The 16,400-nt window shown below is 40.3% G+C and overlaps 2 protein-coding genes across 2 annotated transcripts in view; one reads left to right on the plus strand and one right to left on the minus strand.

Annotated features, from left to right (window-relative positions):
* Nucleotides 1-16,400, plus strand: part of LOC111162545 (zinc finger protein 699) — an 82,956-nt gene that overhangs the window by 22,656 nt on the left and 43,900 nt on the right. The gene's annotated exons all lie outside the window — the stretch shown is intronic.
* On the minus strand, nucleotides 10,751-14,305 carry LOC111162548 (zinc finger protein 177-like). The gene is made up of 5 exons (XM_022527042.1): nucleotides 14,261-14,305; nucleotides 13,505-13,631; nucleotides 12,963-13,055; nucleotides 12,387-12,469; nucleotides 10,751-11,857 (listed from the first exon to the last, which is right to left on the minus strand). Exons 1-5 carry the CDS (start codon nucleotides 14,291-14,293, stop codon nucleotides 10,751-10,753), a joined length of 1,443 nt encoding a protein of 480 aa, XP_022382750.1. The 5' UTR covers nucleotides 14,294-14,305.

The following is a 16,400-nucleotide window of genomic DNA, read 5'->3' on the forward strand; positions in this document are numbered from 1 at the left end:
CATGTTGTTCTTTCTTGAAACAAGGATAGAGGCAGAAAAGATGAAGACTGAGTGTTTAACAGGTTCTTCTCAGGTAAGAAAAAGTTGATCCTTCAATAAAAATGACATGCTACATCTACCAGATACATATATTTCCTTATAAGTAGACCTGTTTCCACAGCTTCCTAAAGGAACAGAGTCACTCTGAGCCCTTGTTGAATTTTCTCACAAAGTACAGCCTATCAGAATGAGAGAATACCAAATAATCTCAGTATCTGCATTTCATAATGGCGACTACATGTTATTTTGGCAGGTGCTTATATGATGAGGCTCAAAGTGTGCATTCCTTAGTTTATAAATTCATCAGTGCTTACAGGTATCTCTTTTCTCAGGAGTTTGCTGCAAGAAGAAAACCAGACAAGAGCTTTTATTTTTTGTTTATTTTAAAGGATTTTATTTATTTACTTAAGAGAGAATGAGAGAGAAAGAGAGAGAGCATGGGAGGGGAGAGATTCAGAGGGAGAAGCAGACTTACCACTGAGCAGGCAGCATGATATGGGACTCGATCCCAGGACTGCAGGATCATGACCTAAGCCGAGAGATATGACTATGGCACACATTCATTCTGAAACATTCCTCTCTTGTGTGGTACCCCAGCATGTACTCCCAGCCTCTAAGGCTATATAATAACACATCTTAAGGGTCATAGGGTTGTGGAGATCTTTCTGTCTTGTGGCTACCCAAGCCATACTTCTGTCTGTGAGTCTCCTTAATAAACCATCTCTCATCAAACTACACTTGTTTGCCTTCTTTGGTCTTGTATCTCCTTTGGCTTTGGAGTTTGTTTTGCATATACCTTTCAGAAAACAGTGCTAAACACTCTTCTCTCTGTTGATAACTCACTCATGGTTGATATACTTCATTCCTGGCTTCAGTGAAGCCTCTAACACTGAACTTAATACAAGTCTAAAAGCTCTTGTCCAGGGGCGCCTGGGTGGCTCAGGTTCCGACCTCAGGACTCTGTATTGTGCAGGTAGAACCTAAAGCAGAGTCTCTGAAAAAGGGCATCAACAAGGACTTATTATGGGACATATTCTAGGCCATCATCCTGCAAAGCTGAGGGTAAAATCTGCTGGAATGCTGCACTATATGAACCAAGATTATTTCAGAGCAGATCAAGAATGATAAGTGGTCAGGGCCTTCTCCATCCCTCTGGAGATCAGGTTATTTGAAGTTGGGTTCATATTAATTAATCAATCAAAAATACTGATTAGTGATAATTCAACAGGATCAATTACTTTTTCTGTATAGATGACATGCATGAAAGCTACTCTAACAGGACGGTATACAAGAGGTTATTAATATCAATTGCCAATAACTGAGGACTGTTACATATCATGTCTCACTAGAGTTTTGAGCTCACACATATGTGGAAAAATTTGTATATCTGAATCTGCTTCTTTTAACGATTTTATATTTAAGTCATCTCTACACCCAACATGAGGCTCAAACTCACAACCCTGAGATCAAGAATCGCATGCTCTACCCACTGAGCTAGCCAAGCACCCTTCCCCACCTTTTCTTAAAAAAGATTTTAAGTATGAATCTATTCATTCAACTGTAACGATCTAAACACCAATCAAACATATCTGTTAAAATTTAGTGTCCAATGAATTTTTACCTTTGAATGAAGAAAATAACACAAAGTATCTAAATTTTTGGTACTGACTGCATACTGCAGTACCTACTTTATATAATAAAGAAGTAAAATATTCTTCAAAATAATATTAACTTTTTCATTTTTGTTCATTGTAGATACTGAAAATAATTATGTACATGGTCTACACATACTTTTACTGGACAGCACTGGTTGAGGCTGTTGCTGAGTATATAAAGGAAAAAAAAATTTGTTTCTGTCAATACCACTGAGCTTGCCTCCTTGGATGGGAAGCTTGAAGCTTGTTCATTTCAATTCTTATTGAGGATTTATTCCTTTCTTCTGTTCAGTAAATAGTAAGTTATGTCTGTGGCAGATACTCATGAGAACAGTTACATATACAGAAAATGTCACAGGCATAAAAGAGCCAACATTCCTATTGTAGAAGATAGACAATAAAGTAATAATTGACCTATCAATTCATAAGTGACATGGGAAAATAAACAGGTGGGGGGAAAAAAAGGGTGTCCTATATACACACCCCACATAAATTCTGTTGGTTTCTGGGCAAGACAATGGAGAAAAAGAGAATCATTAGCTCTTCCATATTTAACCTAAAAAGATTAGAAAAGGAATGCCAAAGTTTTTACAAAATAACTCAGAATATGTTAAAGTGCTGAAGCTCCCACAGGTGTTGGTTGGAACCTCCAATCAAACAGGTGTGTGCTTCCCCTTGCCTTGACAGAGGGGCAAGTCCATGCCACACTTTGCTCAACATGTGTGCATTTTGTGTGTCTTTTCAGACAACCGCCATTTCATATTTTGTATTTGTTCCGTTTTCTATTTAATTTGCCTTTATGTTTCTTCGTTTTGCCACAGACTTCCTTTATGCTTGTATTTTATGTCTAACTTTCTAAAAAAAGATTATTTATTTCTTTGAGAGAGAGATCACAAGTAGGCAGAGAGGCTCCCCCTCTCTCTCTGCCTGCCTCTCTGCCTACTAGTGATCTCTGTCAAATAAATAAATAAAATCTTTAAAAAAAAAAAGTCTATTAACTTCCTACGTGAACGTTATGTGTCAGAAGCAAAGAACGCGCAAAAATAAAGTCAAACCGTCAGATAAAACATTCCTTTGCATCCAAGAGGAAAACAGGCCCGTGGGAATCAGCTCCCCCCACAGTGCTCACCCGAGTGCGCCGGAACCGCGTGGTCCGTGACGACGCGAGGACACGGCCAGAATCTACCAACCCGGCGGATGAAGCTCTTTTCCCCCTGCAGAAAAGTAACAAAAGTCGCTTCGCAGGCTCCTGAAGAGGGAAGCAGTGTATGAACCGACCCCCCAGAGGCGCCCTTATATTTCCTGAAAAGCTACTCCCGAAGACACCCCAGCGGAAGGCAGCGGTGCGCGCGAGGTCTCTTTTTTTCTTTTTTAAAGTTTGTTTGAGTCATCCCTACACCCAAGGTAAGGCTTGAACTCACCACCCCAAGATCGAGTGGCTCGCTCCACTCACTGAGCCCGCCAGGCTCTCCACGGGCCAGGTCTCTTTAAGCAGGCACCTGGGAGGCGCGAGACACTTGTCCTTTAACTGCCACCTTCCAGCCCCTTCCCTCTCCCTAGGGTTAGCCTCCAGACGCTGGCAGGCGCGCACTCACAGCCAAAGCGAAACCAGACCAGTGGCGGCGAAGACCCCGGCGCCTGCGTGATCTCACTTCCGCTTCCAGCCTGAGGTCGGAAGGGGCGGGCCCCCGCGGGCGGCCGTCAGCCCCGTCGGACCATCTCAGGCGGGAGACCGCTGGTTTCCTCCCGCCTGGGTGTGGGTGGGCGGGGCTGGGCGAGGCCCCGGGGCGGGGACAGAATGGGATCCGGAGACTAGGCGGAAGTTAGGACCAGCGCCGTGGGCGGGGCTTACTCTTGAGGGCGTGGCTGCAGGTCCGAATAGACCAAGTGCCTATCGGCACTGCTGAATATTTAAGCTGGAAGGGCGAGTGTGCGGGAGCGCCGACCCCACTACAAGCACGGGAGAACTGCCTGCCCTTCCCCTTGTTCCTGGACCGCTTACAAGGATTCTCCCCTATCTAACGTTGTTGCCAATCCTTAAAGTGGTCTAGCTCCTCCAGTCAGTCCCTTCTTTAGGTCTTTGAGCACCATGCTAAACTCCAGTAAGCGATTCCTTTAGATTTTCAATGTAATGACATTTTCTGCAAATCTGTTCCCCCCCATAATAATTCTTTTTATTTATTTTTTAAATACAATTGATACCGGACATTCTTCACTTCTCAGGAATATATCTGAAGTTTCTCCAGGAATCACGTTCTCTGTGGTTGCTGTGGTTTTCAGTGGATGACCTTTACGGAGTTAATAAAGATGTTTAAACCCTGATTTTAATGACATTTTATTGAGTTGTTCATGTGCATTATCGAATGTGTCTTATACATCTGTAACTATTTTGCTAGGTTGTTTCATGTGTTGCTGTATAGAATACTAAATGTATGTAGCCAAATAATCTATTTTTTAAAAAAATATTTTAAGATTTGAGAGAGAGAGAGAGAGAGAGAGACAATGAGCAGTCTCCGCAGTGAGCAGGGAGCCTGACATGGGGCTCAATCCCAGGACCCTGAGACCGCGACTGGAGCTGAAGGCAGCTGTCTAACCGACTGAGCCTCCCAGAGGCCCCAAAATAATTTGTTTCTTGCCTTTAAATGTCCAAACTGTATACTGAATTTATTTCTCACATTAAAGACATTTTTTTTAAAGATTTTATTTATTTATTTGACAGAGAGAGATCACAAGTAGACAGAGAGGCAGGCAGAGGGAGAGAGAGAGAGAGAGAGAGAGAGAGAGAGAGAGGGAGAGGGAAGCAGGCTCCATGCCGAGCAGAGAGCCCGACGCGGGACTCGATCCCAGACCCTGAGATCATGACCCGAGCCGAAGGCAGCGGCTCAACCCACTGAGCCACCCAGGCGCCCCTCTCACATTAAAGACATTTTTAAAAAGATTTATTTATTTGAGTGAGCGAGAGAGGGAGAGAAGGAACAGGGAGAAGGACGGAGAGTGAGGGAGAAGCAGGTTCCCAGCTGAGCAGGGAGCCCCTGCTGGGCTCAATCCCAGGACACTGGTATCAGGGGAGCTGAAGGCAGCCACTCAACGGACTGAGCCTCCGAGGCGCCCCTATTAAAGACATTTGAATTTTTAATCCTCGTGGAGTTGATTTCGCCATGTGGTGTGGGGTAGTGGATCTGGTTATTTTATTTCCTACAGAAAACATGGCCAGTTGTGGTACCACTTACCAGTAAACTTTTCTTGACCTAGTCATGTGAAATTCCATCTCAATTAAATAAATTACTATATGTGCTGGTATAAGTTTCTAGACTCTTCTGTGCCAGTAATAGTAATACCCATGTACCTTTTTTTTTATTGCAATAGCTTAATATTTAGTTCTAATATTTAGTGGTAAAAATATAAGGGCTGCTAATATATGTTGCACCTTACTGCTCTAAGTGCTTCAGAGATAAGACATTATTTTTTATGCTTCTAATGATATAGCTATGCCATGACTTTTTTCTTTTGTTTTTGGAATAGCTTTATTTATTTATTTATTTTTAAGATTTTATTTATTTATTTGACAGAGATCACAAGTAGGCAGAGCAGCAGGCAGAGAGAGAGGGGGAAGCAGGCTCCCCGCTGAGCAGAGAGCCCAATGTGGGGCTCCATCCCAGGACCCTAGGATCATGACCTGAGCCGAAGGCAGAGGCTTAACCCACTGAGCCACCCAGGCGCCCCTGGAATAGCTTTATTGACCTATAATTCACATAACCTACAATTTGTGCATTTGAAACTTAAACATTCAATGTTTTTTTTTTTTTAATTAAATTCCAGAGTTGTGCAACTAGCACAATTTTAGAACTTTTTTGTCACTCCAAAAGAACCATTCCTTTGGCTATCATCCCATTTTCTTCTTCTCTTAGTGTGTAGGTAACCATGAATGTATTTTCTCACTCTAAAGATTTGCCTTTTCTGGACATTTCATGTAAATGAAATCATAAAATCCTTTACTGATAGCTTCTTTTCACTTAGCATGTTTTCAAGGTTCGTATGTGTTGTAGTATGCATCATTTTAAATTGCTGAATGATATTCCTTTGTATGGATATACTACATGTTATTAATATATTTATCAATTGATGCACATTTAGGTTGTTTACACTTTGTGGGTATTATGAGCACTGCTGCTCTGATCATTCACATATTTTTGTGTGTCTGCAGACATATTTTAATTTATCCCGGGTATTGTATTAGAATTCCCCAGAGAAATAGAACATATAGCCCTGAAATTTATGGTGAGCTCAGAAGGATCTATTATATATACACACATACAATGGACACAACATACATTATACGTACTTATACACACACAACATGACTTTTATATAAGGAACTACTTATATAGCTATGAAGGCTGAGAAATCTCTCAATCTACCATCCCCAGTCGAGAGAGCTATGAAAGTAGGTGGTACCTTTCAAACACTCGAGAGCCAGACTGCCCACAATGGAGATTTCAGTCCCTGTCTCAAAGCCCAAGAAGAGGAACACCAAGAGCAGGAGAAGATCACTATCCCAGTTCAACAATCAGACTGAAAAAGAGAATACAGTCGTCCTCTGCTTTTTCATCCATTCAGGCCCTAAATCGCATTGGATGATATCCATCCATGTTGGGGAGGGTGATATGCTATGCTTAGTCTATTGATTTAAATGCGAAACTCCTGAAACATGCCAACAGGCACTACCAAAAATGACATTAATGAGATATCTAGGTATTTCATGACACAGTCTAGCTGACACACGAAATTAATTAATAGGTATCTACCTAGGACTGGAATTGCTGGGTCAAATAGTAACTATATATTTGACATTTTGAAGTACTATCAGACTGTTTTCCAAAGTGGCTGCACCATTTTATATTTTACCCATCAGTATATAAGCTATTTCCCAATGTCATTTGTTAATTTTTTTTTATTAGCTATCCTAAATGGTAAGAAGTGATATCTCCTTGTGATTTGGGTCATTTTTCTATCAGTGATGTTGATGACTAGTGGTAACTTTTCATGTATTTGTTGCTATTTGTTATGTCCTTGGAGAAATGTCTCTTCAAATCTCTTGTCTATTTTAAAATTGAATTGTTTTTTCATTGTTTATGAGTTATTTATATATTCTATTTATTTATATATTTACATATATATACACAGAATATTTATATATTCTGTATAGAAGTTGCTTTTTGCATATATGAATTGCAAATATTTTCTACCACTCCATGGATTGTCTTTCTTTCACTTTCTTGATGTGTTCTTTGGAGTACAAAAGTATTTAAATGTTGATGATGGACCTCTGAAGTACAAAATATCTTAATTTTGATAAACTACAATTTATCTATTTTTTTTCTTTGATTGCAAGTGTTTTTGGTATCACATCTAAGAAACCATTGCCAAATTCAATGTCAAGAAGCTTTCCTCTTATGCTTTCTTCTGGGAATTTTGCAGTTTTGTCTTTGGTTGATCTTTGGTCCATTTGTTTTTTTTTTATAAAGTAAGAGATGGAAAGCAGTAACATTCCAGTGCTTCGTCACATATGGCTGGCAGTGCCATTTGCATAGTCCAGGAACTCTCGACTGCTCTTTACTTGGTTAATACCAAAAGATAAGATATAGTTATGTATCCTAAATTTTTGAGATAGGCAAAATTGAATTATTAAGTGGAGAAGCAGTAGAGATAAGTACCTCTTTGTTATGCTTATATAATGTTTTATTTTTTTTTTAAGATTTTATTTATTTGAGAGAGAGATCATGAGAGGGGAGATCAGGAAGAAGACTCCCCACCAGTACCCCAGGACCATGACCCGAGCTGAAGTCACTCGCTTAGCCAACTGAGCCACCCATCCACCCAGAATAATAAGTTTTAAACTCTGAAAGCCAGTTTTAACACCTATTGAGCCATATTAATTTTTTTTAACCAAGTATCCACAGAATCATTTTATCAAGGAATAAAGCCAAAAACCATAATTTAAATTTATTTTTCATCGTTGTCAGGGCATTGATGATTAAGATGGGATAATTTAGGGTAATGGTTACAATACTTATGGGAAATTTAGACATTACTACAATTACAGTGGGGTACACCTATTTTCCTCTATTTTAAATAGTTTTTTGATTATAGGAGAAATGTTTAAATTTAGTGGGGTCCCCAAGTATAGCTATAATTTGAGCCCTAGTATTGATAACAATTTATGAAGCCCTGTCAATTAGTGTATTTTAGCAATGTTATATTTAATTTAGAACTTAAATTGTGGAGGTGCAAAAGCCTTGGTGACCCTTTTATCTTTTTAATATGTAAATTATTTAATATATACATTTTGTTTCTTATTTGTTGTATATATAATTATATAGAAAACTTATGTAAGTTTTTAACATATAAACTTTAATATATAACTAAGTTTTCAATTGATTCAAATTATGGATCTTTGTTTTAGTTTAGTTGTGTGTAGTGTATATTTATAATTTACATATATACATATCTATATTAAATGTTGGAAATGTACATAATTTACTTTACCTTTTGTTTTCTCCCCTGTATCTGTAGGTTTATTTTTCATTATCATTTTTAAATGAGTAAGCAATTGAAGACTAACATTATGTTTCTAGACCTGACAGTTGCTTGGTACAGAAGATTTAAAGTTCCTGTTCTTTGGGAAGGGAGGGATTACTTGTAGTCACATAAAGCCCCGGCCGCTATACCTTTTTTCTTTTGGTCTCTCACCTTTCCCTGTTTTTTTTCTTTATGTATTTACCCATAAGCTCCTGATGGTCCTGAGTGGAACTTTGCTATGCGCAGTGACCTCCCTTTCTAGACTGTGCCTTTCAACCTCAGAGGGACTGGAGTCTCTCTCCAAGAGAGCAATAGGGGGGAATCCCAATTTTATAACATTTGGTTTTCAAGAAGATGCTCTTACATGTTGATAGGCAGCGGCACTCGAGAGACCACGTACATTGACCAGGAGATTTACAAACGGGTTTGAGTTGAGAAACCTCCCGAGGTTTTTTAAGGGGAGCAGGGAAAAATGTTCTTCCCCTTTTCCCTTTTTCATGAAACATGGATCTCATCTCCCACCAGGTAGGCGGGGGAACAAATCACGACAGAAGCAAAGCGAGGAATAACAGGGACATATGTGACAGCTGCTGCTGTCTTTGGCAGGGAAGGCTGCTGAGGACCTCCTGATCTCTTTGGCCCCCATAGGAGATGTAGTGGCTGAGGAGATCCCCCTTGGTGTTGCAGGGACCACCACTCCACAGTGCTGAGGAGAGGTAAGTCGTTTCTGGTTGTCCTCACATACCGGTAAGGAGAAAATGTTATCAGCTAAGTCAATCATTTGCATTTATACCAAGTGAATTAAAACATTATTAGGGGAGAAAAGTGAGGAGTATATAAGAATGAAAGGACAAGGGTGCCTGGGTGGCTCAGTTGGTTAAGTGTCTGCCTTCGGCTTAGGTCATGATCCCAGGGTCCTGGGATTGAGCCCCACATCAGGTTCCCCGCTCAGTGGAGAGTCTGCTTCTCCCTCTCCCCACTGTTCATGCTTTCTCTTTCTCTAATAAATAAACCTTTAAAAAAAAGAATGAAAGGACAATTTATCAGAAATATAAAATGAGGGGCACCTGGGTGGCTCAGTCTGTTAAGCATCTGCCTTCGACTCAGGTCATGATTCCAGGATTGAGCCCCACATTGGGCTCCCAGCTCAGCAAGGACTCTGCATCTCCCCCTGCCCCTCACCCTCCTGTGCGTGCTCTCTAATAAATAACAATAAAATCTTAAAAAAAGAAATATAAAATGACCACATTTGTATGCATCTACCTATAGTGCCTCAAAGTAAGACAGAATTAAAAAAAAAACCAATCTGACTACCCCCAGTAATAGTGACACATTTAACATACGTCTCTCAATAAAGGACAAATGAGGAGAGGTTTGTAATAATAAAAATTTTATAAACAAAAGATTCATATATCAGACACACTGATTATACTGAATAATTACAGAATAGGCATTGTTTCCAACCATATTTAAAAGATTCATAAAACTTGACCACATAGGAGATATTCTCGGTTAACTGAAACAGAAGCTCACTCCAGAGTGGTTTACATCAGTTAGGAGTTTATTTTTCTTGTGTTAGATGAAGCCCAGAAATAAGCAACCCGAGGTTGGTACAGCCAAATGATACTGTATATCCCTGTGGTATAATCAGTAGCCTCTGACTATCATCCTCTTGGTCTATTTTCTAGGAAAGAAAAAGAGATGAGACACGGGGCAAATGTTGAAAAAAAGATGCCAACTGAGATACTCCCATTGCCACAGCTTCTTTAGAACCCACGAGTAGTGACCTCTGCCTATTTCTCACTGACCAGAACCAAGAGCTTATGGGGGCTCAAAGCAGCAAAGTAAGTTGAGAGAGTTCCTTAAAAAATTGTTCACACTGCCAACTTGAATACAACTATAGTTTTGTTACTTTAGGAAAGGGAAGGAGGAATGGATCTGGGGCTACTCATTGTATCCGACACATTGGGCCACACAGCAAGTCTCCAATAATTTTGTTTGAAATAATGTCATACAGAATCTAATCATAAAGACCACGCATCTGTGTATAATCCAATTAAATTAGAAATCTACAAAAAAATAACTAAAATATGCAGAGTCTGCACATTAAAAATCCATTTCTAAATAACCTACAGGTCCAAGACATCTTGATGAGGATTGGACCACATTTAGTACTAAATTATGGTGAAAACATTATTTATCAAAATTTTGTGGTATAGACTAAGGAGCATTTAGAGTGCCATATAACCTTTAATACTCATCAGTTAACAAGCTGTCACACTTTCAGGATGAGACACTCACTGATAAAGACAATCACAGAACGATAACATTCGTAAGATTGTTCCCAGTATAGCGTAAGTCAAGAATTGTGCCTGGGCTTTCTACATTGGTCACAGCAGGGCTGCTCTCTGGTGTGAGTTCTAACATGAGGAATGAGGGGTAAAGGCCTAACAAAGGCTTTCCTGTAGTCATTTCACTCATACTTTCTGCCCAGTATGTATTCGCTTGTGCATTATAAGGTTAGTGCTGGTGCTGAATGCCTTTCCACACTGAATGCATTGATAGGGCTTCTCTCCTGTGTGAGTTCTCACATGTACCCTTAGGCACGAGGAATTCCTAAAGGCCTTCCCACATTCTTTACACTCATAGGTTTTCTCTCCAGTATGAGTTCTCTTGTGCACGATGAGGTAAGAGCCTGTGCTGAAGGATTTTCCACACTGACTACACTCGTAAGGTTTCTCTCCAGTGTGAGACCGTGTGTGTTTCTTAAGGGATGACTGATCAATGAAGGCTTTCCCACAGTCACTGCATTCGTAGGGCTTCTCTCCAGTGTGGGTTCTCATATGCTTCTGAAGGGATGAAGGAACGGTGAAAGCCTTGCCACATTCCTTACAGTCATAGGGTTTCTCTCCAGTGTGAGTCCTTTTGTGCACATTAAGATGAGAGCTCTGGCTGAAGGATTTTCCGCAGTGATTACACTCATACGGTTTCTCTCCCGTGTGAGATCTCACGTGCTTTTTAAGGGAAGACTGAAAAATGAAGGCTTTCCCACAGTCACCACATTCATAAGGCTTCTCTCTGGCATGAGGTCTCACACATTTCTGAAGGGACGAGGAGCTGGTGAACGCTTTTCCGTGCTCCTTACATTCTGAGCTTTCCTCCATGGTACACATTGTTTTGTGGACACCAAGGGAGTCTCTTTCTCCATGATCATGGCATTCACAGAATTCCTCTCCAGCAGGTATTTGCACATGTACTGAAAAGGAAGGGTGTAAGCTGAAGGACCTAAGACACTGATTACACGGATGAGATTTCTCTCCTGTGAGAGTCTTTAAGCATTTCCTAAGGGATGCCTCTTGAAGGAAAGCTTTGCCACAATTATTAAACTCACAAGTTTTCTCTCCACTGTGAGTACTTACATGACTGCTAAGAGTTGAGGGGTGGCCAAGGTCTTTCCCATATTCTTTATAACTGAAGCATTTCTCTCCCTCACAATATCTTGTACATATAAAGTGATAGTTCTTTCTGAAGAATTTTCCACAATGATCAAAGTCCAAGGGTTTCTTGCCAGGTTGAGTTGGTGCCTGCAGAACAAGCAAGTGGTAACTAAAGACTTTCTCACTTTCTTTACACTCGTGGGAATTCTATTCTGTGTGGATTCTGCCATACATAGGAAGTACATGATTATGACTGACATTTTTACTATTTTCAGTGCATGTATGTGATTTTTTTTCCCCTATTAGTTCCTTCATGTTGAATCAACTGAATGCTCTAACCCAGGACTCCATCATTCCTAACAAGGGGCATCCTATATACAGAATTTTGCCAATAATGAGTGAAGAATGAATTAACCATGTATTAAATACTTAATGGAATCATATTTAAATAAATGTTTACTTTTTGGTATTCTCTGTGGGGCAGCAAATATTGAGCTTGTTTTAGAGATTTCTCTAATTTTATGAGATTCAGGAAGACGTTTCTGAGACAGCTTTGTGGTGAGTGAATGCTACCTGCCTCACTGTCTCACCTCATTTGGAAGCTGGTGCTTTAACTCAATAGCATCAAAGACTTCTACTTTAAAAGAAATCAGAAATCATTCCTGGTGAATCTTACCGTTTTTATGCCATCGCAAGTTTTTTCCCCAGGGGCATTCTTCAGAGGAATCCCATCTTTTGATTTCAGTTGAATATCCCAATCTGAAATTGAAAATTTTTGAAACTATTGGGATAAAAAGTAGGGATAACAGAAAAAAGGAGGTGGGCACCCTATGAATTGTTTTCAGGAACACTAAATATGGAAAGGAAATGTGAAAGAGAAGATGTAACCTGTGACCAGAGGACCTGTTCTAGGAACTTGGCTCTGGGAGAAGATGCTAATGATAGGAACAAGCAATGGAAATGGGAAGTATTTCATTTAGAAAGGATTCTGGAGGTTTGAAATAATAGGAGAGTGTATTATCTGGAAAGCAAAGTAGGGAAAATGGAACCAAAAGTATTCAAGGAAATGTCAAATTTAAAGAGGAATTAAAACAGCTGTTTCCTCTGAGACATGAAAACGTGAATGAATGGCAAGATGGTGAAAGAAGGAAAGCTCGCATAATGGCCTCCTTCTTCCAAACTGACAGTCCCAAATGGACCATCCCTCACCAAGTCTCCTCCACATAATGACTCCTTTCTGCTTGGGGCTCACCTGTACAGGCACCTTGGAGAATTGCCCCCTCCTCTGTCCCCAGCACTTCCTGCTCCACCTCCATGATCAGACTGGGTTTGCAGAGAGGGTATCCTGCTCATGGAGAAAGACACATGAGGTGGGGAACTGTGAAGGACACAAGAAATCTGTCCACAAAACTGATTCCAATACTTTGATATTAAGAAATTCCGAAGATAGATAAGTAAAACTTCAGGAGTGACCAAAGAATCAGATCTGAGCTCTTCTGCAAGGTCCCCCAAACAGACACCTACATATGCCCTATCCACAGGGAACTAACCCTCGAAATCCAAGCCCAAGAGCAGAAACATACTGCAAATCACCTAAATTTTACAATAATAATGAAAATGAAATCAGTATGTTTTTATGGAAAGCCATGAGACTGCCCCACAAGGGCAAAAGCTATTCTTTTTGTGTTTACCATGTATTGTCATTCTTTTCACATATCCTGGAACATGGTATATGAAGAAGGACCATCTGCTGCATGAAGAAATGAGAGAATGAAGGAATGAGGCCAATCTTACCCACGGAGGCCAGGTTCCTGTAGTTCTCCAGCATCACGTCTCTGTACAGGGTTTTCTGAGCAGGGTCCAACAGCGCCCACTCCTCCTGGGAGAAGTCCACTGCCACCTCCTCAAAGGTCACTGAATCCTGAAACATCACATGCACTGTGGCTCAGGCAAGGCCCGTCTCTAACAATGTAGCAAAAGAATGGTGGAGAGGCTGCCAGCACTGGGGAAAGAGACTAGCACACAGCAGGCTTGCAGGTGCTTCAGAGGCCTCCCATTATCTCATTAACTGAGACGCGAGGCTCAGTTCTTGGAACTCTCCTCTTTCGCTCTCCCTGCCTGGATCATCTCATCCAGACTCATGCTTTAAGCACCCTGTCTAATATATAGTTGACCTGCTCTTCCCACCACTAGGTTGCAAGGACTCTTCCAGTCTTAGCCAAGATTGAGTACAGATTGACTGTATGGCAGGATGAGAAAAATACTTGAAAAATGAATGATTTTCCTAGTGAAAAATCTCTCTTGTCCTGCATAGCACGCAGCAGAATATGGAACTAATACTCAACTTGGAGGAAGATCTTGGAAAAAAAAGAAATTAACAAATGATGTAGCAATAGAAGTCTTTCCTACTGCATTCTTTATCTCATTCTAAGAGGCCCAGAGAAGTGGGGAAGACTGAGGCCAGCTCAGTTGAAATTGTAGGTCAGGGGCAAGAGATGTGTCCTTTGGGAACAGCAATGTTTTTTAGAAGGAGAATAATTTCCTGTATACCTGTGACCAGGTTGTCAGAAATCCTGCAGCCATTCTTCCTCTTGTGTGTCTCCCTCCTTACCAGGCAGGATTCTAAGCAAGCAGACCTAGAGAAGAAAGAAGCCACCAGAGTCTGGGTTGGACAGATATTCAACACTTACACCCTAGAAGCTTCCACATACTAGCTTCAGAGGGAACACAGACACATACACACACACATACACAAACCCACAGTACACTTCCCTGTTAGGATTTTACCTTCCTATCCTAGAACAAGTAGCAATCAGGAATACAGTATTTATTTTTAGCTTTTACACTTTTTTTTCTAGACTGAACTACTAAAAATGTCTAGAGTCAATAGGCACTGTGAGAAGCAATGAGCCTTCCTAAAACTACCATGCCTCTAAATGTCATTTGCCCAGGAAAGAAACAAGGGGGCTCATTTGAGAAACAGCTGAGTCCAGTGTAGAACATGAAATGTTCAAGGTGAGTCTGAAACATCATATAGCAGAAAGCAAGAAACCCAACAAAGCTAACGGGGTTGTATCAAAAAGACAAAGGAGGAAATTTTAAAAAAACAGCTCTCCTTGGCTTAAGATGGAACAGTTTACAAAATAATGACTGCAATGTGTTGAAATCATCAAATCTAAAACAAAATAATGAGTTCATAACGACATTTAAAAAAAAACCCTAATGGTCAGTATTAGAGGAGGCCAGGCTATCAACTCATAATTCTGAAAATTCTGAAAGGAAAGAATCAAGCATATATCCCTCTCTCTTTTGTGAACAATATTTTTATGATTTCCAAACTGCTGTGATGAGGCGAAGTTCTTTACAGAAGAATCGTATAAGCTTTATAAGCTTTTATAGCGTTTATCATAAAACGCTAGAGTCAGAAAGTCACCATTTCTAAAGCACTAGTACATTAATGGATCATGGCAATGACAACCAACAGCTATTAAGTTATTAGGTGAAAAGTAAATGGGGATGTTTATTTCTGACTTTTAATTTTGAAAAAACTTTTAAACTGAAAGAAAATAATGGTGTGAACATGAACTTCCACAGACTCTTCACCATTAAAGTTTGCTTTCTCTACCCCTGTGTTCCCTCTCTGTTTCAGCAAGAATGTTAAGAGTCTATTCGAGGGGAAACAGCAGATGTCATGACCCTTTCCTCCTCTATACTTCAGAGTGACGCCAGAACTTGGATATTCATGTAACCACAACGAGCAAAATCAGGACTATTTAACATGGATTTAACATTCCATATGCAGCATTTCACTAACTGGCCCAATAATGTCCTTTATAGCAATCACTTTGTAAATTTCCCATACAGGACCATGCCCTCAAACCATGGTTCTTTTTTTTTTTTTTTAAAGATTTTATTTATTTATTTGACAGACAGAGATCACAAGTAGGCAGAGAGGCAGGCAGAGAGAGAGGGGGAAGCAGGCTCCCCACTGAGCAGAGAGCCTGATGTGGGGCTCGATCCCAGGACCCTGAGATCATGACCCGAGCTGAAGGTAGAGGCTTTAACCCGCTGAGCCACCCAGGCGCCCCCAAACTATGGTTCTTTACTCTTCTTTGATCTGGACCTATTCCTTGGCCTTTCATCTTTCAAGATATGAAGAGTCCAGGTCCGATGTTTGACGACTCCAATTCTGGCTTGTCTGATGGTTTTCTCATGATTAGACTCAGATAGTTCTTTTTTGGATGAAGGATTACACAACTGATGTGTGTCCTTCTCGGTGAGCCACTTCGGGAAGCATATGACCCAGTCTGTATTGTTACTGGTAACTTTAATCATGTGGTTAAGGTGGCATGCCACAGTTTCTTCTATGAAGTAACTGTTTTCTCCTCTTGTAATTAATAAGGACTCTTATTAACCAGGGGATAAATGAAGGCTGTATAAACAAGCTGGAGAACTTTATAAAGGAAGGATCAAGCTGACACTGGAACCCAATGATAAATCTTAACATCACAAAGTAGGTATCTGATCACGGAAGTTCTGATATGATGTAAGAAGAAACAGTACCATCTGTGAAGTATTTTTGCCAAAAAAACCCCTGACAAATCCTTTCACATTAGCAGTTTATAAAGAGAAAAGAGGAAGGACTGAGGGACATGTTTTTAAAATGACATCATGAAGGGGCACCTGAGTG

The sequence above is a fragment of the Enhydra lutris genome, unplaced genomic scaffold (assembly GCF_002288905.1).
Source record: "Enhydra lutris kenyoni isolate GAN:26980312 unplaced genomic scaffold, ASM228890v2 scaffoldscaffold92, whole genome shotgun sequence".
In the NCBI taxonomy this organism is placed as follows: domain Eukaryota; kingdom Metazoa; phylum Chordata; class Mammalia; order Carnivora; family Mustelidae; genus Enhydra; species Enhydra lutris.